Below are 26,004 nucleotides of genomic sequence, written 5' to 3' on the forward strand. Positions count from 1 at the left end.
ATGTTCACACTTGAGTGTTGAATCAGTATTTATCTCAGATGTTTATCTGAGATGTCTTATGGTCTACATTCACACTTAAGTGGACTAATACATTAGTATTTATCTCAGATTGTACATGTAAATGAAACAGTGAAAAAAAGCTTCCCTTATTCTACAAAACTGAGGCAAATGCACTAACCACCACTATACCATGTAGAATACAGGATCTGTAGAGGGCCTTCCATCTGTAGAAGGTCTTTACAGAGATAGGTATTATGACTAGATTATGAAGTCTGTATGCGCTATATTGGCGCCCAAACAAAATTCTCCCTGAAGGTCGTCATCTTGGTTACCTGCTGGGTGGGATTCAGTTGGGGGATTCACCTGAATTTTCAGTAATGCTAGTGAAATGCCAAATTATGCCCTAACCCTTGCAAATATAAATATATCTAGCTTTGGGATTATTAAGGCTAAATTGAGGTAAATGGTTATTGTAACTCTGTTAGTCCTCGATGACGTCTTGATGCTGATTCTAAATCCATGACCAAATGAGGTAAATGTTGTGAAAATATAAAACAGATCAATATCGAATGGTGCTTTTAATGAATAGCGGTCTTTTACTGTGGCAGTGTGACATCATATGCCATATCATATGACATAGGAAAAATGGTGGCCGTAATATGTTCGAGGTTATGAAAACTGCCCAGTCGCCTACTGAAAGAACACACTGCTTTAACAGTTGAGCAGAACATACTGCATTGAAATCTTGTGCCTACTGCTTAAGTACAGCATATTGGACTCAGCCAAGATGATGACAGATGGACAGAGGAGAGGCTAAACAGAACAAAACTACAAGATTGAGAGGTGGAGGCGGAGCTATACATGACAATATGTTTGTCCTTGCTGTGATGTGTATTACACTTATGTATGGCCCTTATGGCTGCATGTGTTCATGTACTGTACAGCTGTCTGTAGCAGATTATTTCATAGTTTATGATTAGTCATGTAGCCCTTGGAGAGCGTGAGAGGTGAATGTACTGTGTGGTAGGCTGAGAGTACCCCGCCAGAATCTTCATTTTGACTGCCAAGTGAGTTAGGTCAGAATTAGCATGATCACTGTACCACTGAAACTGGGATCCACTGTCTTATAAATATAATTTCTGAAATGTTCTTTGTGCAATGTCCACTGTGCTTTCCTTTATGTGTAATTGTCAGCAAAGAAATGGAAGGAGGCATATTGCAGCCTTACTTCACTGGAGGATTTAATTTTAGATAATCTTTCATCACTTTGACGATTGCCACGTATGTCTACTGTAAGATTAATCTATATTAATTTGTTTTAAAGCTTTTTAATTGTTTGCAGCGCTAATGCTTTTATTTTGAAATTTATTTCCAAACGTTACCGGAAGAAAATGGTCTAAAAGTTGATTATGTTCCGGTCGAGGTAAAAAAAAAAAAAAAAAAAAAAAAAAAAAGCAAAACAATTTACAACCCATTTCGAAAACTCTGTATTCCGACTTTGCTTTGCCGTTATATCTCTCCACCCTTTGGCCAGCCCAGGCTACCTGGTAAAACATCTCTAGCCAAAAAAACAGACTAGATTCTTGATTTGGTTGCAGTTGAGTCGGGCTAGCTAGCACAATCTTATTTCTATCAAAGTAATAACAGCGAATGGTTTTAATGTGTGTAATGTTGAAGGGCTCACGATGATGAACTCCGACTTGATCGTTTGAGATAACTCCGCAGCGCCATGTCAGCGACTTTGAGGACACACGACGAAGTAGAGGGTGGAAGCTTAACGCCGTGTAAGAGGTCGGTTAGTCTGGAAACTGATCTTTCTATGGCCGATATTGAAAATCTACAAACAGAAATCATTGAACTGAGAAAGAAAATGGCGTTGCGGCACTCCGAATTTAGACAAATTACCGACGACGATGTTAAAAATGAGGTATGTCACTAAGATAGGACTATTTGCATTCATAATCAAATACGGTTATTAATAAGATACGTTCTGTTGTGGATTAACAGGCAAGTTCTGGTGACAAAATAAAATGGACACTTTTAGCCTTCATTTTGCACTATAGTCAAATTCAAAGTCACATTTATTTATATAGCGTTTTTACATCACGTTGTCACAAAGCAGCTTTACAATCGTATGGAACCTATACCAATTCCTATAGTCAACCCAGCTCCAGAAGTGCTCCTGACACGTGTGTGGTGGAACACTACCTCCGTTAGACTGCTTTTGAGAAGCAGAAACAAAAGGCACGAGATCAAATTACTCTGTGCTTTATGTTAAATATTTTTTTTGTTGTTGTTTCTTGGTTGTTACAGGAATCAGAGAATGTAATCTTGCCAGCATTTGCCTGTAAGAGTCAACTTGATTCCTTAGTAATCACATGGAATCATAGCCATCTAGCTGAAGCCCAACATGTGCTTCCCAAAGTGAAAGAGGAACCTGGTCTAGCCTCTGATCCCATAATAATAACATGGCACCATGGCATCCTGGGTGAAGATGAGCACCATGGCAACCCGGGAGAAGATAAGCACCATGGCAATCTGGGTGAAAACCAACACATGCTACCCAAAGTGAAAGAAGAACCTGTCCTGGATTCTGTTTGTAAAACGGAACTGAACTGTCCACAAACACATTTTGAATCTTATCTTTGTCAGGCAAAGCTGGAGAATGCAGTTAAAACCTACAAAAATGAACCAGCTCCCACAGAACTATCCCTCTCTGTCCATGATGGAGGACACCAGAACACACTGCACTGTTATAGTGACCCAAACCCCACAGAGAGTCTGGACTCTGACTGTAATGGTGGAGACCAGCACACCCTGCAGACTCCATTAAAGACGTGTTCAGTCAGACTGGTGGACTGCAGGAGAATACACGAGCTGAATGAAAACACTACACATGGAGATCTGGAAGGTGAGATGGATGATCACTGAGACTGGGATAAAGATGGTGACATGAATGCTGTTAATAAACCTTTTATTAGTTCATTAGTTGCAGTTGTAACAGAAAAAAAGAGGAATGTTTTAAAATATTTTTGCCTCAATTTTCCTCCTTAATTTAGTCATAGATAATTCCCACCAGTCAGGTCGTTTCCTGTCACACAGCAGTTGCCCACGAGGCCTGTCACATGCTTCCTCTGAGACACCGTCAGCCCAGTCCTTGAGAGTCTCATCTAACGGTTCCAGGTTCCAATCCTAATGTGCTGGGAACATGCACAGAGCAAAGCTGTGTAACAGTCAGGTGGGCCCTGAGGACTGGGTTGAGATCATCTAAAGTCAGGCAGCCAATCACCACTTCTTTTCTAGGTGTAACACACTTGAAGCATAGTGCTGTCTGGCCCCTTCTGATGCTGACGACTATGATTGGCCAGTGTCTTGGTGTTTGACAGTAGATATAGAAAATGCCACCCCTTCCTGGGAACATAGCCAGTCTGACTGTTTTGGGATTCCAACCATGAACACCTATGGCATCGTCTGGGATAGAATCTGCAGAAAATAATTTCATTTGTAGTTTAATAAAAAAAGATCAATGGTACAATCATCAATCCGTTAGCACAAAACTCAGCCTTGCACACCAAGGTCATGAGTTCGATTCCCAGGAAGTGCACACACTGTGATAATTATAAATATTTATATGTTGCTTTGTATAAGAGTTAAATGCTCTAAATGTAATAAAAAAGTGCAGCTTTAGAAATTGCCTTGAAGTAATTTTTGGTGAGTATTTCTTTTTTCTGTCATGCTTTTGTGAAATAACATGCATTTTTTTGGTTATGGTTCATATTAATTTAGAATTCTTGGAATTTCAGGTGAACCCAGTGAGTTGTCACCTGATCCAAGATGCATGCCATCAGGACAGACCAGGCGCAAGAGAAGAGCAAAACATATGAACGACATTAAAGACCTGTCCCTAACAATTGACGTTTCTTTATCAAGACCAAGAAATGCCAAGCACAAGAAACTACACTCTAAAGAAAAACTCTACAGTCCTTCGTACAGAACACAGGTTATGAACTCCTCGGGGCTCAGACCTAACCGGAGTGTTCAGACTGAAGAGATGCCCCACCGGTGCACACACTGTGGGAGGAACTTCACCACTGACTTTAACCTTCACAGACATTTGAAGCTGCATGCTGGGGAGAAGCCCTACCAGTGCTCTCGCTGTGGAAAACGCTTCGCACAGCTTTTCAACCTCAACGCTCATCAGAGAGTTCACACTGGGGAAAAACCCCACCAATGCAGCGTGTGCAAAAAACAGTTCTCGCAAGCATCGAAACTGAAGACCCACAGGAGAATACACACTGGAGAAAAGCCCTACATCTGTCATTCCTGTGGAAAACGCTTCTCTGACTCCTCTACATACCATAAGCACCAAAGAATTCACACTGGAGAGAGACCTTATGCTTGCTCAGTCTGTGGGAAGTGTTTTGGGCAGTCAGCCCACCTGCTTAAACACAACATTTCTCATAATCGTAAGACCCACTGCTGCTCTACCTGTGGGACACGTTTCTCTAAACCATTAAGCCTTATTAAACACACAGCTTTACACTCTGGTGATAGCAACACCAGTCAGCTATCAGCAAACATTTAGTTTAGAGTTTACTTATCACAGAATGTGTTCTGTAAAGTGCCTGACCAATAACTCTAAATGCTCCAATTATAATTCATCTGAAACATAAGCATGAGTCATAAGGTTATCAAAGTTACAAAAAAATTAATCTGCAATTTCCACTCTTTAAAATACTTTAAGAATAAAGTCAATAATTTGTTTTGGCTTTCATGGAAATGTACAATAAAGTTTTTTCCAAAGAAATTTATGTTATGGCTATTTTTTTCTCAAGTTATTATATACATATATAAAATATAACTACCCAGAAAAATTACTTTATTTTATTATGAACACCATATATTTGATGTCACAGTAACAACTGAAATTGCAAAACAAAAATTTTTTTTCTGGGTCAAAAGGTAAGAGGCATCATTTCATATTGTACTACCAGTCAAATGTTTGGACAAACCTACTATGTTTATTTTTATTGTTTTCAACATAAAAAATGAATATATCAAACCAATGAAAGAAGTTATTATGCTAAACAAATATTAAGATTTTTTGAAGTAACTGTCCTATATTTAGATGGCAGCTGTGCACACTCTTGGTGATCTGTTAACCAGCTTCATGAAGAAGCACCTGTGATGCTTTTCGATCAGTCCTGAAGACATTTACACACATGCACAGACCTTGTAGTGTGAGGAACTAAAGTTCTGAAACAAAACTGTTCGCTGAGGGTGCCGCTAAAATTGTGTGTGTGGACAATGAATTCATATATAACACTTTTCCCAAATTATATTTGTAATATAAACAAATTTGAGCATAAACCACTAGAGTGCATTTTTTACTATTAAGAACATGCATTTAGTCCAGTGTGTCCAGCCCTTTGACTGGTAGTGTATATACACACATTGAGCTTTTTAATGAATGGCTTTTGGACACCATTTGTGTCTCATGAGGTCACCAGAGGGGGCTGCTATCTACTAACCACTAAACTCATCCAGAAGCTACCAAATATAAAGTGAGTCCACATCACAATGTATTTTCAATACCTGAATATAGACTACTGGCAAATGTACAAAGAGTGCGTTATTATAAAACTGACTTTTTCAGCCATCCATATCAAGATTTTCAAGATTTTTTCTTGAACATATTTCTCTTCAGTGGGCAGTCATGGTGGTAGCGAACTGGTCTTGTGAACAGATGGTTGTGGGTTTGATTCCCAGGCCTGAGGCCATGACTGAGGTGCCCTTGAGCAAGGCACCTAACCCCAACTGCTCCCCGGGCTCTGGGCTAGGGCTGTCCACCGCTCTGGGCACGTGTGATCCACAGACCCCCTAGTAATCACTAGTGTGTGTGTGTGTGTTCTAACTGCACAGATGGGTAAATGTGGAGGACAAATTTCAATTGCGGTGAAAAATCACAATTGACAAATATAGCACATTTCACATTTTCTTTTTTTCCACATTTTTTTTTACATATAGCTGCAAAATGTGTACATACAGCATCTCTCTGCATTAATGGTGTCATCACAGATATGGAAGCCCCCAATGTCATGGTCACCACCACCACACGGCATGATAGGTGCTGGGCTTGGACCTGATGGGCTTGGACCCCTTTTGAGCCCTGAGAACACATCTGATTTTCAATTATCTATAAATCATTTTCTATGATCATCTCAGATGAGACTAGACCAGGTGAAGCTGTAAGTGCTCGTCCAGGGGTGACAGACAGCTTCATCATTGCATAGTGAAGTCCTCCCTTCCGTCTGCAGATGCAGCTGTGAATGGTGCCATCAATGGTCTACTGCAGTATTCATTAAACACTCCCAACATATAGGCATCACATTTCATTTGACCTAGTTATTACATCCAGCCTTAGCTTTACCCACACAGAGGAGTAGTGAAGACATTAAGCTGTATTCCCAAGGGAATTAAAGCAACTTGAAGCATGTCAAGAGGACGGTAAACATAGAAACCATTCCCGACATCACCTTTAGGACAGACAATATTAAACATATTTTGCCTGGGCCTGCTAATATTAGTTTACTTGTTTAACCTAATTTAAAAGCAGTTTAAATTATCCAGTATATGTTAACTAGCTGTGCCATGTGTCTATATATATATATACACAATACTCCACTGTACAGCTCCAAAACTCCACCATACTCCACTGTACAGCTCCAACACTCCACCATACTACACTGTACAGTTCCACCATCACCATACAGCATGTTCATGAACTTGCCTGATGTCCAATGCGTGAAAGCCTTACTGCAGTATGAGCACCTGTACAGATGTTCTGCTCTTTACAACTGAAAGTTTCATTTTCGCTCAAGTGAGCTTTAAGGCGTGCTGCACTGGCAAAGATCTTGCCACATTCAGGACAGACACAACCACTCCCTCCTGCATGTCTGCTGACAGGCACGGTCAGCTCCATCGATTCTCTCAATGAGCTTCCACTAATGAACTAATTAAAGCAAACCTGAAGCCCATTTCAAAACCTCTTGAAGCTCACTGGGAGAATTCCAAGAGTGCAAAGCAGTAATCAGAGTAAAGGGTGGCTATTTTGAAGAAACTAGAATATAAAACACATTTTCAGTTATTTCACTTTTTTTGTTAAGTACATAACTCCACATGTATTCATTCATAGTTTTGATGCCTTCAGTGAATCTACAATGTAAATAGTCTTGGAAATAAAGAAAACGCATTGAATGAGGAGGTGTGTCCAAATATTTGGCCTGTACTGTACATTCCATTTTAACAAATGTGATGAGATTTGTATTTTAAAGTATTTGTAATACATTTGTGTTTATGACAATTCAGTGAAAAAAAATGTAGTTTATATAATATTTGTAAGGAATTTGTTTTTTTTTTAAATTAATTTCAAGTGTTGTGATCAATAGAAGTCATTGTACTAAATTCCAAATATAACATGTCATTTATGTAACTGAAATATTAAAACACTGATGCAGAATGCCTATGTAATTTATATTTTTAAAACATTAGTTGTATGTGATTTACAGGACAAATGAGCCTGTTAAATACATTTAGGAGGAAACTGTGATATAGTACAAAAATGATTGAGTTTCACACTAACTTCTGTTGAAAGAAAATTTAACAGCAATGCCTTCTGACCCTCTATAAGACATGAAGAGTAGATCAAATATAACATTATACCCAAACACAATGTAATGCAACTACTTTGTTTTCAAACATATTACTGAGAACTTGTATAAAAAACAAACAATAAAAAACAACAGGAGAATTAATACATTTTAAAATAAATCTCAGCTGAACCACGACATTCTGCAAGACTATAGCCATAACACAGAGGCTATGACAGCAAGCTTATCTAATTTACTTAAAGCTGTATCACAGTGGATAAAGTGTACATTTACCACATTTGTGTGTTTGCACTTTGTTTCCAGTTAAACAGGATCTACATCCATCTGTACCATGTGTTGGCTTGTTCACATCATGCAGGTCAACATCTCACCACCACCAAAAGACAGGAGGTCACTTCACAGCTGACCATCATATTCACAAACCACGTCCACATTGTTCACTGCTGCTTATTTAGTCTGCAGGTAAAGGAACCTGCTTTGAGCTGACTGCTGCATCTCTACCATGTTTTTTCTTGTGTGAGTATAAGGAACTTAAAAAAGTAAATTTTTCCTGGCAGATGGAGCACTGGTAAGGCTTCTCTCCAGAGTGAATCCTCTGATGGGCTTTCAGAATGCAAGGCCTAGCAAAACATTTGTCACAGTCAGGACATTTGAAAGGCTTTTCACCTGTATGAGTCTTCTTGTGTCGGATAAAGTTAATATATTTATTGAAACTCTTCCCACACGTAGAGCAATGGTATGGACGTTCTCCTGTATGGATTCTTTTGTGAAAAATGAAGAGTGTTGGATTAGAGAATCTCTTGCCACAGTCAGCACAGAGGTAAGGTTTCTCTCCAGTATGAATTCTTTCATGACATACCAGATTACACATTTGACTAAAACTTTTCCCACAGTGAGAGCATTGGTAAGGCTTCTGTCCACTATGTACCCTTTCGTGAGATTTTAAACTTCCTAAACGAGAAAAAGCTTTTTCACAATGAGAGCATTTATATGGTTTCTCATTGGTATGCACACGTTCATGTATTTTAACAGATGAACTATGACTGAAAGCCTTACTGCAGTAGGAGCACTTGTATGGGCGTTCTCCTGTGTGTACTCTCTGGTGACCCACGAGAGTCCCTTTGGTTCTGAAACTCTTGCCACAATCGTTACAGCTGAAAGACTTTTCTCCGCTATGTAATTTCATGTGAACGTTAAGTCCTGATGCACTTGAAAGAATTTTCCCACACACAGTACAAACAAAACCGCTCACTCCAGTATGTTTGGTCATATGCAGTTTCAGCTCTGTGGATGTAATAAAACTTTTCCCACACACTTCACAGTGAAAGGACTTCTCACTGTGCCTTTTTACATGGATTTTGAGGTATGCTGAAGTAGTAAAACCTTTCCCACATTCTGAACATGTGAAGGACTTCTCTCGAGCATGAAGCTTCTGGTCCAACCTGGAGCCCTCTGGTGGACGCCAGTCTTGCTTGTAGTTTTGGTTCTGATGTGGCGTTTGTTGTCTGTGTGTCCTTATGTGCTTTTTTAGTGATGCTGCTGATCTGAACCTTTTTCTGCAGGTGAGGCAGGGATGTTTTCTTCTTCCAGGACGATGTTGTGGACACACAGGTAACCAGTCTTCATCATCACAAGTCAAATTATCTAAGGAGAAAGGAGAGAGCACTTTATGCAACGCTCAGCTCAATTGATTATAACTGCCCTAAACCACACGATGGTATGGAAAGAGATTTTGAGGAGATCATCATTGAATAATACCATTTCTTGCTTTAAATGCAGCATATTTCTAGTTTATGTTTTGAAGTCCCCAAAATAAACAGCAACGATAATTATAGCTAAAATGAAACCTGATTACATCAGTGTATGAATGTATTTTAGGGATCATAAAATTCTTAGAAAGATGCTTCCATTACTTTGAAAACCGAGAAAGCACAGTAGCTCATAACTACCACCATGACATGAAACTTGGGGTTAAAACGCAAACCAGAATGATCATGTCTTACACTTTACTTACTAGAGGTAACAAAATCATCATCACCATCATCACCACCACGACCATCACCCTCATCATCATGTACATCTTCATCCTCATCACATTCAGCATCATCTCCTCCACTCTGGTCTCCATGTGTTGTGGTGTTTCCATTCAGCTCCTGTATTCTCCTGCAGTCCACCAGTCTGACTGAACACATCTTTAATGGAGTCTGCAGGGTGTGCTGGTCTCCACCATTACAGTCAGAGTCCAGACTCTCTGTGGGGTTTGGGTCACTATAACAGTGTAGTGAGAGGCTGGGTAAATCCTTTTCCAACTCCTGCAGTGTGGAGTGCTTCTCACGGTTACACATAGAATCCAGTGTGGATATATACATCTGTTCAGGTTCAATAATGGGACACAGACTGGGTTCATCCTCCAGGTCCTGTGGTGTGTTCTGGTCCCCAGTGCTACGGTCTGGTTCCAGTGTCTCTATGTGGTTTGGTTCAGGTTTACACACTGGAGACAGACTGGGTTCATCCTCCATATCCTGTGGTGTGTTCTGGTTGACAACACTATGTTCAGAGTCCTGTGTTTCAGTGTCGGTGACATTAGATTTACAAATAGAATAACAAGTGGTGACATTCTGAAAGATAACAGACATAACAACAATAAAAGTATGAACAAATCCACTGAAGAAATGACCACATAGGTTTTGTTAAACAGATTAACAAAATTCACTGAATAACCAAGAAATGTGTAAGTCCTGTATGCAAACCAAATAAGAAAAGTTTAATGAGAAAAGTGAACAAACCTCTTCAGAACATTTGTATTCCTGATTCCTTATTCTTTCCTCCAGCAGTTCAATCACTTTTCTCAATTCACAGACTTCAGTTTGTAGGTTTCCAATGTCCTCCATGGAGAGATCAGTCCCTACTGACTTTGTGCAGGATGTTTCAGAGTCACATAACAGGTGTAACTCCAGCAGAACCTCTCCACCCTCCTCACTGAATAGCGCCGACATCTCCACAGTTGGGTGATACTGAGATTTAACTGCAGTCAGGTTGCCTACATTCACATTTTAAACGAAAATTAAAAACAAAAAGAAAACTTTTTTCTCAGACGTGCGAGCCAAGTTCTTTCTAGGTTCTTAATTTCATGTAAACGGACGTATCCTTGTAATTTACACGTAGTTTTTATGTGTAATTGAAACGCCCAAGTATAAACCAAAACAAAACAAACACGCGGTGAATTGTGGGTAACACATTCATTAAACTCACGCGCCTTTCCGTACGTGCTGTAAATAACGGAAATAATCCCGCGGTTTACGTCCGCGAGACACGGAGTGGATGAAGCAGACCAATATGGATGTAATTCAACTGAAGCAACAATACTGCACTGTGTTTATAACGTGTACTTGTACAATCGTATGTGCATTCGCTCTGTTTCAGCTAAACTGGATCTATTCCCGAATTTGTATCTACCTTTTCCCGATTCGCGGTCGACGTCGTGCACGAAACGTCCGATCACGTGACCACAGAAGAAGAGAAATTGGCACGTGTCTTACACTCTACTGCCCCCGAGGGGTAATCCGAGGATCAGAGCTTTAGGGGTGCTCACATCACCCCGGAGTACTAAAGCTCAACATTAGCTTGCTAGATAAAAACGTCAGGCACACCCCTAATATTCAATCATATATTTTCTATGGTGTTACATTTTTAGCTTATTAGAGACAAACGGCCGTTACAAAAACGACATTTTACTCTTATTTTTAGGAGTGCTGGGACTCAAATATAGGGCTGCTTAAACACCTCTAAAAAGGTGGTTATACATGCCTATGGTACAACCCATCGTATTCACAAACCTAGTCCAAAATATTCATTACTGCACACAATCCACTGAAGAACATCTTAACACACCGGATTAGTGATTCATCATAAATTGAGGCGCAAGTCACACTGTAACAGGGACTTTAGGGGGAATGAAACAGAACGATCAAATACCCTCCATGGTGATTGTTTAATCTTATATTCCTGGTTTCAGTGTTCTTGACATGGGCCAAGACAATGCGGTAAATATTTCTACATCTTTTAACGCTGCCTCCCCATTCCACAGTTCCACAGTTCTTGACATTCACCAAGACAATGATTTCAACGTCTATTTAAGCATCCTCCCCAGGGTGCGAATTATACAATGATAGTTGGGGGGGTCAAGTTTTTTTCAGGGTGTAAATGAAAACCAGTACAGCGCAAGTGCGTGCTTCAGTAAACTGAAGTCTTACCATTCTTACAGTGTCTTGCTTTCTTATTGTAATGTCTACAGCACGTAAATGATAAATCCATTACATCACCTGACCGATAATGAGTCAGGAAGGCAAACGCGAATGGCTATTAACACGGAATGGTATGATCCACTTTAGGGGTGCTTGAAATCGTATCAGAATATTCTTCCAGCCATAGACACTGCATTTTTTTGTAGTATTTAACATTATATGTGAGAAGTACATTTAAATGTTTTGACCCCCCCCCCAAATTATTGGTTTTGCCCCTTTAGGGGGGTTGATGCCTTAAACGGGGGGGTCTGACCCCCCCAATCCCCCCCGTAATTCGAACCCTGATCCTCCCCATTCCACAGTTCCAGCACACCAGATTAAATCTTCATAAAAAACAAAACAATTTAAAAACAAGTTAATTTCATTTACTCATCAACTGTTACAAAACTACTACATGACTAATGATCATGTCATAGAAAACTACAATCATGTTTCCAGCTGTAGTAACAAGCCTTAATAAAGTATTTAGTCTGCAGGTAAAGGAACCTGCTTTGAACTGACTGCTGCATCTCTACCATGTTTTTTCTTATGTGAGTGTAGGGAACTTAAAAAAGAAAATTTTTCCTGGCAGATGGAGCACTGGTAAGGCTTCTCTCCAGAGTGAATCCTCTGATGGGCTTTCAGAATGCAAGTCCTGGCAAAACATTTGTCACAGTCAGGACATTTGAAAGGCTTTTCACCTGTATGAGTCTTCTTGTGTCGGGTAAAGTTAAGAAGTTTCATGAAACTCTTCCCACACGTAGAGCAATGGTATGGACGTTCTCCTGTATGGATTCTTTTGTGAATAATGAAGAGTGCTCCATAAGAGAATGTCTTGCCACAGTCAGGACAGAGGTACGGTTTCTCTCCAGTGTGAATTCTTTCATGACATACCAGATAATTTGCATGACGGAAACTTTTCCCACAGTGAGAGCATTGGTAAGGCTTCTGTTCACTATGTATCATTTCATGAGATTTTAAACTTCCTAAACGAGAAAAATCTTTTTCACAATGAGAGCATTTATATGGTTTCTCGTTGGTATGCACACGTTCATGTAATTTAACATGTGATCGATGACTGAAAGCCTTACTGCAGTAGGAGCACTTGTATGGGCGTTCTCCTGTGTGTACTCTCTGGTGACCCATGAGATTTGCTTTGGTTCTGAACCTCTTCCCACAATCGTTACAGCTGAAAGATTTTTCTTCACTATGTAATTTTATGTGAGCTTTAAGTCCTGATGCACTTGCAAGAATTTTTCCACACACAGTACAAACAAAACTGCTCACTCCAGTATGTTTGGTCATATGCACATTCAGCTCTGTGGATGTTAAAAAACTTTTCCCACACACTTCACAGTGAAAGGACATCTCACTGTGCCTTTTTAAATGGATTTTGAGGTATGCTGAAGTAGTAAAACCTTTCCCACATTCTGAACATGTGAAGGACTTCTCTCGAGCACGAAGCTTCTGGTCTAACTTGGAGACCCCTGGTGGACGTAAGTCTTGCTTGCAGTTTTGGTTCTGATGTGGCGTTTGTTGTGTGTGTCCCCTCAGGTGCTTTTTCAGTGATGCTGCTGATCTGAACCTTTTTCTGCAGGTGAGGCAGGCATGTTTTCTTATTCCAGGACGACGTTGTGGAGACACAGGTGACCAGTCTTCATCATCACCAGACAGATTATCTGAGGAGAAAGGTGAAGGCACTTTTACTGTCTGTTTTCCCACCCTTTTTGTTACTGACTACTGATAATGAATAATAACAATACATACATTAGTAAGAATGTAGTAACTAATTATTTGCTGTAAAGTATCAACAGGATTATACAAAAAGGAAACTGATTTGCACTATGGAGCTTGACTGAGTTGAATCCTAGAGGTGTACAGTATATTAGCAGCCACTATCTTCATTAGTAAGTACAAGTTTGTATATGTTGATAATGGAATTTCAACACACAATTATATAATCTTCATCTTTCGAAGAGATTAAGTCTTCTGTTTAATGTAATGTTTTAATAGTTTAATAATTGTGATATCTGATTTAGATCTAACATGGACAATTAGTCACTGATCAATTTTTTTACAGTTTAGAATTTGAACTTGCTATAAAATTATGGAATATTAATACTGGCCACAAGAAGGTGTCAATACTAGTTATCGCATTTGCCCAACAAATTCAGTATTAGTGCATCCCTCATTTAAAAGCATACATGTTACTTACTAGAGGTAACAAAATCATCATCATGTACATCTTCATCCTCATCACATTCAGCATCATCTCCTCCACTCTGGTCTCCATGTGCTGTGGTGTTTCCATTCAGCTGCTGTATTCTCCTGCAGTCCACCAGTCTGACTGAACACATCTTTAATGGAGTCTGCAGGGTGTGCTGGTCTCCACCATTACAGTCAGAGTCCAGACTCTCTGTGGGGTTTGGGTCACTATAACAGTGTAGAGAGAGGCTGGGTACATCCTCCTCCAACTCCTGCAGTGTGGAGTGCTTCTCACGGTTACACACAGAATCCAGTGTGGATACAGACGTCTGTTCAGGTTCACTAATGGGAGACAGACTGGGTTCATCCTCCAGGTGCTGTGGTGTGTGCCGGTCCCCAGTGCTACGGTCTGATTCCAGTGACTCTATGTGGTTTGGTTCAGATTTACACACTGGAGACAGACTGGGTTCATCCTCTATATCCTGTGGTATGTGCTGGTTGACAACACTATGTTCAGAGTCCTGTGGTTCTGTGTCTGTGACTTTAGATTTACAAATAGAATAACAAGTGGTGACATTCTGAAAGATAATAGAAATGAAAACAATAAAAGTACAAACAAATCCACTTATGAAATGACCACATATGTGTGTTTAACAGAAACTACACTTCAGACATTTCATGGAATTAACAAAATTAACTGAAAAACTAAGAAATTTGTAAGTGTTATATTAGTGCTGGGCGGTATAGCGGTTCGCACCGAAAACCTGTGTTTATTTTTGTTATCATAAGAATTTTTCATATACCTGCCACACTGGTTTAAATAGCCTTCACGTGTCTGGAACACAGCACGATCGTTAATTGTTTCTCAAGGGAAGCTTTTTATTGCTGCGCCGCTAAGCACACATGCAACCGAGTAGTGATGGGATTTTCTGCTCTATTTTGAGATGCGGCTCTAATGGCTCTTCTTACTGTGGAGAGCCGGCTCTTTCAGCTCCCAAACAGCTCCCCATATATATTTTTTACATTATTAATTAATTAATAGCTTAAACCTAGTTTTATAACCTTTTGTTTCATTATTGACATTGTTAAGCACTTGTGATGAGTAAAAATGCTGCATAACAATGCTTTATAAATAAAACTTTTATTATAACCAAATTATCACAAAATAGCACCAAAATAGAACGCAATACAGCTTGGACAATTGCCTGCCTGTTTCCACAAAAAAAGTGGAGGAAACCTTTTTTTTCAGTGTTTTCCCACCACATTATTAACTGAAAGCTGCGTGTGATTGGTCAGATGTGTGAAGCACACGCTTGACATTCTTTGCAGTGTTCTCCGAAACGATATGTGGTAGTATAAAAGAAACACCCTTTAAAAACAGGGGAAGGAACATTTACCTGACGAATTTTAATACTGCATTGTGTTCCAGGTTTGAAAAGTAGGCTAAAAAAAGCACTGAAAATGTAACTGTATTTCGTTTCACAACAAATAACTCTGAGGCAGAGACAGCGAGGCACCGAAGGCCAAATAAAAACGACGTTGGAAAAAAACTGGCACTGTGGCTCTTCCAGAGCACAAGCGCAACGACATGGAGGCGGAGAGACAACGAGATACTGAAGGATTCCTATCGTTCAATTCAAAGAGCCGGCTCTTAGAGCCGGATCGTTCGCGAACGACACATCACTACAACCGAGCGCACATCTAGCTTGCTGAAAAAGAGGGACGTTCTGAACCACAAATTCTACCAAAAATTGAAATAAAGGATGATGCCCCAAAGGAACTCTTGCCAAAGAGGAGCCGTGTCTGTTGTAAGGAAGTACATAGGGTTTTAAAGGTCGGACGTCACCAAATAGTCACTATGCAAATGCTGTCGAGCAAAAGTTGTCGCGGCTGGTGGTAACAAGACAGGCCCGTAGCCAGGGGGGATCGAAGGGTTCGTTCGATCCCCGCCCCCCCCCTCCCCCCCCCCCCCCCCCCCGCACCCGCACCCTCCCTCTGTACACACATGCCCCTCAAGATAGGTAGGCTATTCAATGAATGAATTGTTAATCTCCGGTGAATACAGACAAACAAATAAGGACAGCAACAACAGACTCACAACAAACTTATAACAGTGTTGCCAACTCTCACGCAATGAGCGTGAGACACGCGCATTTGACCGTTTTCACACGCTCACACGCCATACATCTGATTTCTCACGCGTGAAAAAAATCTAGTTTATTTATCTTCGATCTACATCTATGATTCGGGTTTCCATCCAAACCTTTCGAAAAAATAATGCGCAATTTCCAAGTTTCGGCAGAAAAAAATGTGAATTAAGCCTTGTTTCCATTCATTACAGTTATGCGAATAAACTTTAGATCACGTGAGAGGACGCCAAACAATAGTGGTTTTACGTCCATCTGGCAGTTACGCATTTTTGCACGTTGAGGTTGTGAAACATTTTTTTTTTCTTTTCTTTACATGGAGAAGTTAAATTCAATTTTTGCTCTCTCCAGAACTGTTTTTGTATGCATTTGCCATCTTTACATCGCGATCATGTACAGAACCACTTGACTTGAGGCATGATACGTCATCGTTTATGCGAAAAACCCTTTTCCATCCAGTTTTTCCGAATTTTGGCGATGCGATAGTCTAACTTTTCCACCTCCTCCTAGCGTAAACATCTTTTTGCGATATTTGGTCTTTTTCCATCCAGCTTTTTTCATGCGCATTTTCAAAATGCGCAAAAACTCGGTGGATGGAAAACCCACTGAGTTACTAGTTCGCTCTGGCGCCAACCACTGGCGATCGATCGCTATAGGCGCAGCATAGAGGAAACATATAAGACATAACCCCCCCCCCCCCCCCCTCACTCCACTTTTGGGGGGAAAAAGATCCCCCCCATCACAATGCTGGCTACGGGCCTGCAAGATCAATCTGCTGCACCACCCATAAAGCTGCTTTATACTTGGTACATCGCGACTGGCGCAAGGGTCTGCGTGGCAAAAATTACACAATCGCAGTGGCTCCGCTGTTGCGTCGCAAGCTCGTGCACCTCTCGATTTTTGTAACTTCACGCGTTCCGCTCTTCGGTGCTGTGTTTGCGCTAAGTTACGTTTGCAGGGTTCATACACCTTTACAAGGTGGAATTCAAGCACTTGTACGGCACATTCATGGTCTATTTTCAATATTTTTCAGCAGCTTCAGCTTAATATGTTACATATTTATACAAAAACACATATGGTCGAAGTTATTCGAAAAAAATTGCTTTTTATCACATTAAAAGAGATGGTACTGTCTCCCCAGTATTCGACCACTGTTATTATTTATTTGTTTAAATATTATGTTATTTAATTAAATGTAAGACATTTGGGACTTTTCAGTACAATAGCCTACAACCATTGACAAACAGCCCTGTCTACTTTATGTCTAAATACCTCTTATTTGTTATTATTATTATTATAATTATATTATTATTATTATTAATTATTGTATTAATATTAATATTATTGTATTAATATTATTGTGTTATTGTTATTATATTATTATTGTTATTATTATTTGTTTTTGTTTTGTATAGTCTTTGTATTGTTTGTGAATGTCATAAGTTATTGTGAAATTGTTTGTATAGTCTTTGTATTGTTTGTGAATGTCATATAAGTTATTGTGAAAGTGTTTGTGTGTGTCCTTTACTGTGATCTGTTATGGTGTAACTGCTACTGGCTGCTAAATTTCCTTCGGGATCAATAAAGTATGTATGTATGTATGTATGTATCTATCTATCTATCAACAACCTGGTGTGTAATTTATAATATTATGTGTAGCTAGTTCACATAAGTTGTATAAACCTACAGTTTTGATGCTGTCTGAAAAACGTTTTAAATAAAAGGTTTTGCATTTTACTGCAACTGTCATGTGGTATGATTCATTCACTACTTTAGCGCTACCATTTAAAAACTGATCATGTGGGGCCAGGCAAATCTGTATTACATGTAATACTTAGGTGGAGACATTGTTCTAACAGTGGAATAGGGCACTCTTAACCACTCTACTGCAGTAATTCTTTTCGTAATCAATGCAGTTAACATATCATGCATGGGGGGAAAACCGTCAAATACCGTAAAACCGATATCATTTTGAAAAATACCATGATATAGAATTTTGGTCATACCGGCCAGCTATGCTGCATGCATAACAAGTAAGAGAAGTTTAATGAGAAAAGTGAACAAACCTCTTCAAAACATTTGTATTCCTGATTCCTTATTCTTTCCTCCAGCACGTCAATCACTTTTCTCAGTTCACAGACTTCAGTTTGTAGGTTTCCAATGTCCTCCATGGAGAGATCAGTCCCTACTGACTTTGTGCAGGATGTTTCAGAGTCACATAACAGGTGTAACTCCAGCAGAACCTCTCCACCCTCCTCTCCACCCTCCTCACTGCAGAGCGCCGACATCTCCACAGTTAGGTGATTCTGAAATTTAACTGCAGTCAGGTTGCCTACATTCACATTTTAAACGAAAATTAAAAACAAAAAGTAAACTTTTTCTCAGACGTGCGAGCCAAGTTCTTTTTAGGTTCTTAATTTCATGTAAACGGACGTATTCTTGTAATTTACACGTAGTTTTTATGTGTAATTGAAACGCCCAAGTATAAACCAAAACAAAACAAACACGCGGTGAATTGTGGGTAACACATTCATTAAACTCACGCGCCTTTCCGTACGTGCTGTAGCCTAAATAACAGAAATAATCCCGCGGTTTACGTCCGCGAGACACGGAGTGGATGAAGCAGACCAATATGGATGTAATTCAACTGAAGCAACAATACTGCACTGTGTTTATAACGTGTACTTGTACCATCGTATGTGCATTCGCTCTGTTTCAGCTAAACTGGATCTATTCCCGAATTTGTATCTACCTTTTCCCGATTCGCGGTCGACGTCGTGCACGAAACGTCCGATCACGTGACCACAGAAGAAGAGAAATTGGCACGTGTCTTACACTCTACTGCCCCCCAGGGGTGATCCGAGGATCAGAGCTTTAGGGGTGCTCACATCACCCCCGAGTACTAAAGCTCAACATTAGCTTGCTAGATAAAAACGTCAGGCACACCCCTAATATTCAATCATATATTTTCTATGGTGTTACATTTTTAGCTTATTAGAGACAAACGGCCGTTACAAAAACGACATTTTACTCTTATTTTTAGGAGTGCTGGGACTCAAATATAGGGCTCTAAAAAGGTGGTTATACATGCCTATGGTACAACCCATCGTATTCACAAACCTAGTCCAAAATATTCATTACTGCACACAATCCACTGAAGAACATCTTAACACACCGGATTAGTGATTCATCATACATTGAGGCGCAAGTCACACTGTAACAGGGACTTTAGGGGGAATGAAACAGAACGATCAAATACCCTCCATGGTGATTGTTTAATCTTATATTCCTGGTTTCAGTGCTCTTGACATGGGCCAAGACAATGCGGTAAATATTTTTACATCTTTTAACGCTGCCTCCCCATTCCACAGTTCTTGACATGCACCAAGACAATGATTTCAACGTCTATTTAGGCATCCTCCCCATTCCACAGTTCCAGCACACCAGATTCAATCTTCATAAAAAACAAAACAATTTAAAAACAAGTTAATTTCATTTATTCATCAACTGTTACAAGACTACTACAAGACTAATGATCATGTCATAGAAAAACTACAATCATGTTTCCAGCTGTAGTAACAAGCCTTAATAAAGTATTTAGTGTGCAGGTAAAGGAACCTGCTTTGAACTGACTGCTGCATCTCTACCATGTTTTTTCTTGTGTGAGTGTAGGGAACTTAAAAAAGTAAATTTTTCCTGGCAGATGGAGCACTGGTAAGGCTTCTCTCCAGAGTGAATCCTCTGATGGGCTTTCAGAATGCAAGTCCTGGCAAAACATTTGTCACAGTCAGGACATTTGAAAGGCTTTTCACCTGTATGAGTCTTCTTGTGTCGGGTAAAGTTAAGAAGTTTCATGAAACTCTTCCCACACGTAGAGCAATGGTATGGACGTTCTCCTGTATGGATTCTTTTGTGAATAATGAAGAGTGGTCCATAAGAGAATGTCTTGCCACAGTCAGGACAGAGGTACGGTTTCTCTCCAGTGTGAATTCTTTCATGACATACCAGATAATTTGCATGACGGAAACTTTTCCCACAGTGAGAGCATTGGTAAGGCTTCTGTTCACTATGTATCATTTCATGAGATTTTAAACTTCCTAAACGAGAAAAATCTTTTTCACAATGAGAGCATTTATATGGTTTCTCGTTGGTATGCACACGTTCATGTAATTTAACATGTGATCGATGACTGAAAGCCTTACTGCAGTAGGAGCACTTGTATGGGCGTTCTCCTGTGTGTACTCTCTGGTGACCCATGAGATTTGCTTTGGTTCTGAACCTCTTCCCACAATCGTTACAGCTGAAAGGTTTTTCTTCACTATGTAATTTTATGTGAGCTTTAAGTCCTGATGCACTTGCAAGAATTTTTCCACACACAGTACAAACAAAACTGCTCACTCCAGTATGTTTGGTCATATGCACATTCAGCTCTGTGGATGTTAAAAAACTTTTCCCACACACTTCACAGTGAAAGGACATCTCACTGTGCCTTTTTAAATGGATTTTGAGGTATGCTGAAGTAGTAAAACCTTTCCCACATTCTGAACATGTGAAGGACTTCTCTCGAGCACGAAGCTTCTGGTCTAACTTGGAGACCCCTGGTGGACGTAAGTCTTGCTTGCAGTTTTGGTTCTGATGTGGCGTTTGTTGTGTGTGTCCCCTCATGTGCTTTTTCAGTGATGCTGCTGATCTGAACCTTTTTCTGCAGGTGAGGCAGGCATGTTTTCTTTTTCCAGGACGACGTTGTGGAGACACAGGTGACCAGTCTTCATCATCACCAGACAGATTATCTGAGGAGAAAGGTGAATGCACTTTTACTGTCTGTTTTCCCACCCTTTTTGTTACTGACTACTGATAATGAATCATAACAATACATACATTAGTAAGAATGTAGTAACTAATTATTTGCTGTAAAGTATCAACAGGATTATACAAAAAGGAAACTGATTTGCACTATGGAGCTTGACTGAGTTGAATCCTAGAGGTGTACAGTATATTAGCAGCCACTATCTTCATTAGTAAGTACAAGTTTGTATATGTTGATAATGGAATTTCAACACACAATTATATAATCTTCATCTTTCGAAGAGATTAAGTCTTCTGTTTAATGTAATGTTTTAATAGTTTAATAATTGTGATATCTGACTTCGATCTAACATGGACAATTAGTCACTGATCAATTTTTTTACAGTTTAGAATTTGAACTTGCTATAAAATTATGGAATATTAATACTGGCCACAAGAAGGTGTCAATACTAGTTATCGCATTTGCCCAACAAATTCAGTATTAGTGCATCCCTCATTTGAAAGCATACATGTTACTTACTAGAGGTAACAAAATCATCATCATGTTCATCTTCATCCTCATCACATTCAGCATCATCTCCTCCACTCTGGTCTCCATGTGCTGTGGTGTTTCCATTCAGCTCCTGTATTCTCCTGCAGTCCACCAGTCTGACTGAACACATCTTTAATGGAGTCTGCAGGGTGTGCTGGTCTCCACCATTACAGTCAGAGTCCAGACTCTCTGTGGGGTTTGGGTCACTATAACAGTGTAGAGAGAGGCTGGGTACATCCTCCTCCAACTCCTGCAGTGTGGACTGCTTCTCACGGTTGCACACAGAATCCAGTGTGGATACAGACGTCTGTTCAGGTTCACTAATGGGAGACAGACTGGGTTCATCCTCCATGTCCTGTGGTGTGTTCTGGTCCCCAGTGCTACGGTCTGATTCCAGTGTCTCTATGTGGTTTGGTTCAGATTTACACACTGGAGACAGACTGGGTTCATCCTCCATATCCTGTGGTATGTGCTGGTTGACAACACTATGTTCAGAGTCCTGTGGTTCTGTGTCTGTGACTTTAGATTTACAAATAGAATAACAAGTGGTGACATTCTGAAAGATAATAGAAATGAAAACAATAAAAGTACAAACAAATCCACTTATGAAATGACCACATATGTGTGTTAAACAGAAACTACACTTCAGACATTTCATGGAATTAACAAAATTAACTGAAAAACTAAGAAATTTGTAAGTGTTATATTAGTGCTGGGCGGTATAGCGGTTCGCACCGAAAACCTGTGTTTATTTTTGTTATCATAAGAATTTTTCATATACCTGCCACACTGGTTTAAATAGCCTTCACGTGTCTGGAACACAGCACGATCGTTAATTGTTTCTCATGGGAAGCTTTTTATTGCTGCACCACTAAGCACACATGCAACCGAGTAGTGATGGGATTTTCTGCTCTATTTTGAGATGCGGCTCTAATGGCTCTTCTTACTGTGGAGAGCCGGCTCTTTCGGCTCCCAAACAGCTCCCCATATATATTTTTTACATTATTAATTAATTAATAGCTTAAACCTAGTTTTATAACCTTTTGTTTCATTATTGACATTGTTAAGCACTTGTGATGAGTAAAAATGCTGCATAACAATGCTTTATAAATAAAACTTTTATTATAACCAAATTATCACAAAATAGCACCAAAATAGAACGCAATACAGCTTGGACAATTGCCTGCCTGTTTCCACAAAAAAAGTGGAGGAAACCTTTTTTTTCAGTGTTTTCCCACCACATTATTAACTGAAAGCTGCGTGTGATTGGTCAGATGTGTGAAGCACACGCTTGACATGCGGGCAGTGGAGACATTCTTTGCAGTGTTCTCCGAAACGATATGTGGTAGTATAAAAGAAACACCCTTTAAAAACAGGGGAAGGAACATTTACCTGACGAATTTTAATACTGCATTGTGTTCCAGGTTTGAAAAGTAGGCTAAAAAAAGCACTAAAAATGTAACTGTATTTCGTTTCACAACAAATAACTCTGAGGCAGAGACAGCGAGGCACCGAAGGCCAAATAAAAACGACGTTGGAAAAAAACTGGCACTGTGGCTCTTCCAGAGCACAAGCGCAACGACATGGAGGCGGAGAGACAACGAGATACTGAAGGATTCCTATCGTTCAATTCAAAGAGCCGGCTCTTAGAGCCGGATCGTTCGCGAACGACACATCACTACAACCGAGCGCACATCTAGCTTGCTGAAAAAGAGGGACGTTCTGAACCACAAATTCTACCAAAAATTGAAATAAAAGATGATGCCCCAAAGGAACTCTTGCCAAAGAGGAGCCGTGTCTGTTGTAAGGAAGTACATAGGGTTTTAAAGGTCGGACGTCACCAAATAGTCACTATGCAAATGCTGTCGAGCAAAAGTTGTCGCGGCTGGTGGTAACAAGATCAATCTGCTGCACCACCCATAAAGCTGCTTTATACTTGGTACATCGCGACTGGCGCAAGGGTCTGCGTGGCAAAAATTACACAATCGCAGTGGCTCCGCTGTTGCGTCGCAAGCTCGTGCATCTCTCGATTTTTGTAACTTCACGCGTTCCGCTCTTCGGTGCTGTGTTTGCGCTAAGTTACGTTTGCAGGGTTCATACACCTTTACAAGGTGGAATTCAAGCACTTGTACGGCACATTCATGGTCTATTTTCAATATTTTTCAGCAGCTTCAGCTTAATATGTTACATATTTATACAAAAACACATATGGTCGAAGTTATTCGAAAAAAATTGCTTTTTATCACATTAAAAGAGATGGTACTGTCTCCCCAGTATTCGACCACTGTTATTATTTATTTGTTTAAATATTATGTTATTTAATTAAATGTAAGACATTTGGCACTTTTCAGTACAATAGCCTACAACCATTGACAAACAGCCCTGTCTACTTTATGTCTAAATACCTCTTATTTGTTATTATTATTATTATAATTATATTATTATTATTAATTATTGTATTAATATTAATATTATTGCATTAATATTATTGTGTTATTGTTATTATATTGTTATTATTGTTTTTGTTTTGTATAGTCTTTGTATTGTTTGTGAATGTCATATAAGTTATTATGAAAGTGTTTGTGTGTGTCCTTTACTGTGATCTGTTATGGTGTAACTGCTACTGGCTGCTAAATTTCCTTCGGGATCAATAAAGTATGTATGTATGTATGTATGTATCTATCTATCTATCAACAACCTGGTGTGTAATTTATAATATTATGTGTAGCTAGTTCACATAAGTTGTATAAACCTACAGTTTTGATGCTGTCTGAAAAACGTTTTAAATAAAAGGTTTTGCATTTTACTGCAACTGTCATGTGGTATGATTCATTCACTACTTTAGCGCTACCATTTAAAAACTGATCATGTGGGGCCAGGCAAATCTGTATTACATGTAATACTTAGGTGGAGACATTGTTCTAACAGTGGAATAGGGCACTCTTAACCACTCTACTGCAGTAATTCTTTTCGTAATCAATGCAGTTAACATATCATGCATGGGGGGAAAACCGTCAAATACCGTAAAACCGATATCATTTTGAAAAATACCATGATATAGAATTTTGGTCATACCGGCCAGCTATGCTGCATGCATAACAAGTAAGAGAAGTTTAATGAGAAAAGTGAACAAACCTCTTCAAAACATTTGTATTCCTGATTCCTTATTCTTTCCTCCAGCACTTCAATCACTTTTCTCAGTTCACAGACTTCAGTTTGTAGGTTTCCAATGTCCTCCATGGAGAGGTCAGTCCCTACTGACTTTGTGCAGGATGTTTCAGAGTCACATAACAGGTGTAACTCCAGCAGAACCTCTCCACCCTCCTCACTGCAGAGCGCCGACATCTCCACAGTTGGGTGATACTGAGATTTAACTGCAGTCAGGTTGCCTACATTCACATTTTAAACGAAAATTAAAAACAAAAAGTAAACTTTTTCTCAGACGTGCGAGCCAAGTTCTTTTTAGGTTCTTAATTTCATGTAAACGGACGTATTCTTGTAATTTACACGTAGTTTTTATGTGTAATTGAAACGCCCAAGTATAAACCAAAACAAAACAAACACGCGGTGAATTGTGGGTAACACATTCATTAAACTCACGCGCCTTTCCGTACGTGCTGTAGCCTAAATAACGGAAATAATCCCGCGGTTTACGTCCGCGAGACACGGAGTGGATGAAGCAGCCAATATGGATGTAATTCAACTGAAGCAACAATACTGCACTGTGTTTATAACGTGTACTTGTACCATCGTATGTGCATTCGCTCTGTTTCAGCTAAACTGGATCTATTCCCGAATTTGTATCTACCTTTTCCCGATTCGCGGTCGACGTCGTGCACGAAACGTCCGATCACGTGACCACAGAAGAAGAGAAATTGGCACGTGTCTTACACTCTACTGCCCCCCAGGGGTGATCCGAGGATCAGAGCTTTAGGGGTGCTCACATCACCCCCGAGTACTAAAGCTCAACATTAGCTTGCTAGATAAAAACGTCAGGCACACCCCTAATATTCAATCATATATTTTCTATGGTGTTACATTTTTAGCTTATTAGAGACAAACGGCCGTTACAAAAACGACATTTTACTCTTATTTTTAGGAGTGCTGGGACTCAAATATAGGGCTGCTTAAACACCTCTAAAAAGGTGGTTATACATGCCTATGGTACAACCCATCGTATTCACAAACCTAGTCCAAAATATTCATTACTGCACACAATCCACTGAAGAACATCTTAACACACCGGATTAGTGATTCATCATACATTGAGGCGCAAGTCACACTGTAACAGGGACATTAGGGGGAATGAAACAGAACGATCAAATACCCTCCATGGTGATTGTTTAATCTTATATTCCTGG

At 39.7% G+C, this 26,004-nt stretch overlaps 2 protein-coding genes across 2 annotated transcripts; one reads left to right on the forward strand and one right to left on the reverse strand.

Moving 5' to 3' along the window:
• The first annotated feature begins 1,435 nt into the window (after window positions 1-1,435).
• On the forward strand, window positions 1,436-4,585 carry LOC143484609 (uncharacterized). The gene is made up of 3 exons (XM_076983422.1): window positions 1,436-1,927; window positions 2,314-2,911; window positions 3,804-4,585. Exons 1-3 carry the CDS (start codon window positions 1,730-1,732, stop codon window positions 4,583-4,585), a joined length of 1,578 nt encoding a protein of 525 aa, XP_076839537.1. The 5' UTR covers window positions 1,436-1,729.
• A 401-nt stretch (window positions 4,586-4,986) lies between these two features.
• Window positions 4,987-25,991, reverse strand: LOC143484610 (uncharacterized). Its single transcript, XM_076983423.1, has 9 exons — window positions 24,779-25,991; window positions 21,632-22,199; window positions 19,906-21,095; window positions 18,372-18,641; window positions 14,169-14,736; window positions 12,655-13,632; window positions 10,457-10,710; window positions 9,685-10,288; window positions 4,987-9,314 (listed from the first exon to the last, which is right to left on the reverse strand). The coding sequence occupies exons 1-9, from the start codon at window positions 24,986-24,988 to the stop codon at window positions 8,122-8,124; spliced, it is 5,835 nt and encodes a 1,944-aa protein (XP_076839538.1). The 5' UTR covers window positions 24,989-25,991; the 3' UTR covers window positions 4,987-8,121.
• Between the last annotated feature and the right edge of the window lie 13 nt (window positions 25,992-26,004).

This window comes from Brachyhypopomus gauderio, chromosome 20, assembly GCF_052324685.1.
Source record: "Brachyhypopomus gauderio isolate BG-103 chromosome 20, BGAUD_0.2, whole genome shotgun sequence".
Lineage (NCBI taxonomy): Eukaryota > Metazoa > Chordata > Actinopteri > Gymnotiformes > Hypopomidae > Brachyhypopomus > Brachyhypopomus gauderio.

Coding starts and splice junctions, on each gene's coding strand:
- LOC143484609 (XM_076983422.1), top strand. CDS start 1,730: ATGTCAGCGACTTTGAGGACACACGACGAAGTAGAGGGTGGAAGCTTA. Junction 1,928..2,313: donor ACGACGATGTTAAAAATGAG/GTATGTCACTAA, acceptor TGGTTGTTACAG/GAATCAGAGAATGTAATCTT. Junction 2,912..3,803: donor TACACATGGAGATCTGGAAG/GTGAGATGGATG, acceptor TTGGAATTTCAG/GTGAACCCAGTGAGTTGTCA.
- LOC143484610 (XM_076983423.1), bottom strand. CDS start 24,988: ATGTCGGCGCTCTGCAGTGAGGAGGGTGGAGAGGTTCTGCTGGAGTTA. Junction 22,200..24,778: donor AATACAAATGTTTTGAAGAG/GTTTGTTCACTT, acceptor ATTATCTTTCAG/AATGTCACCACTTGTTATTC. Junction 21,096..21,631: donor TGATGATTTTGTTACCTCTA/GTAAGTAACATG, acceptor CTTTCTCCTCAG/ATAATCTGTCTGGTGATGAT.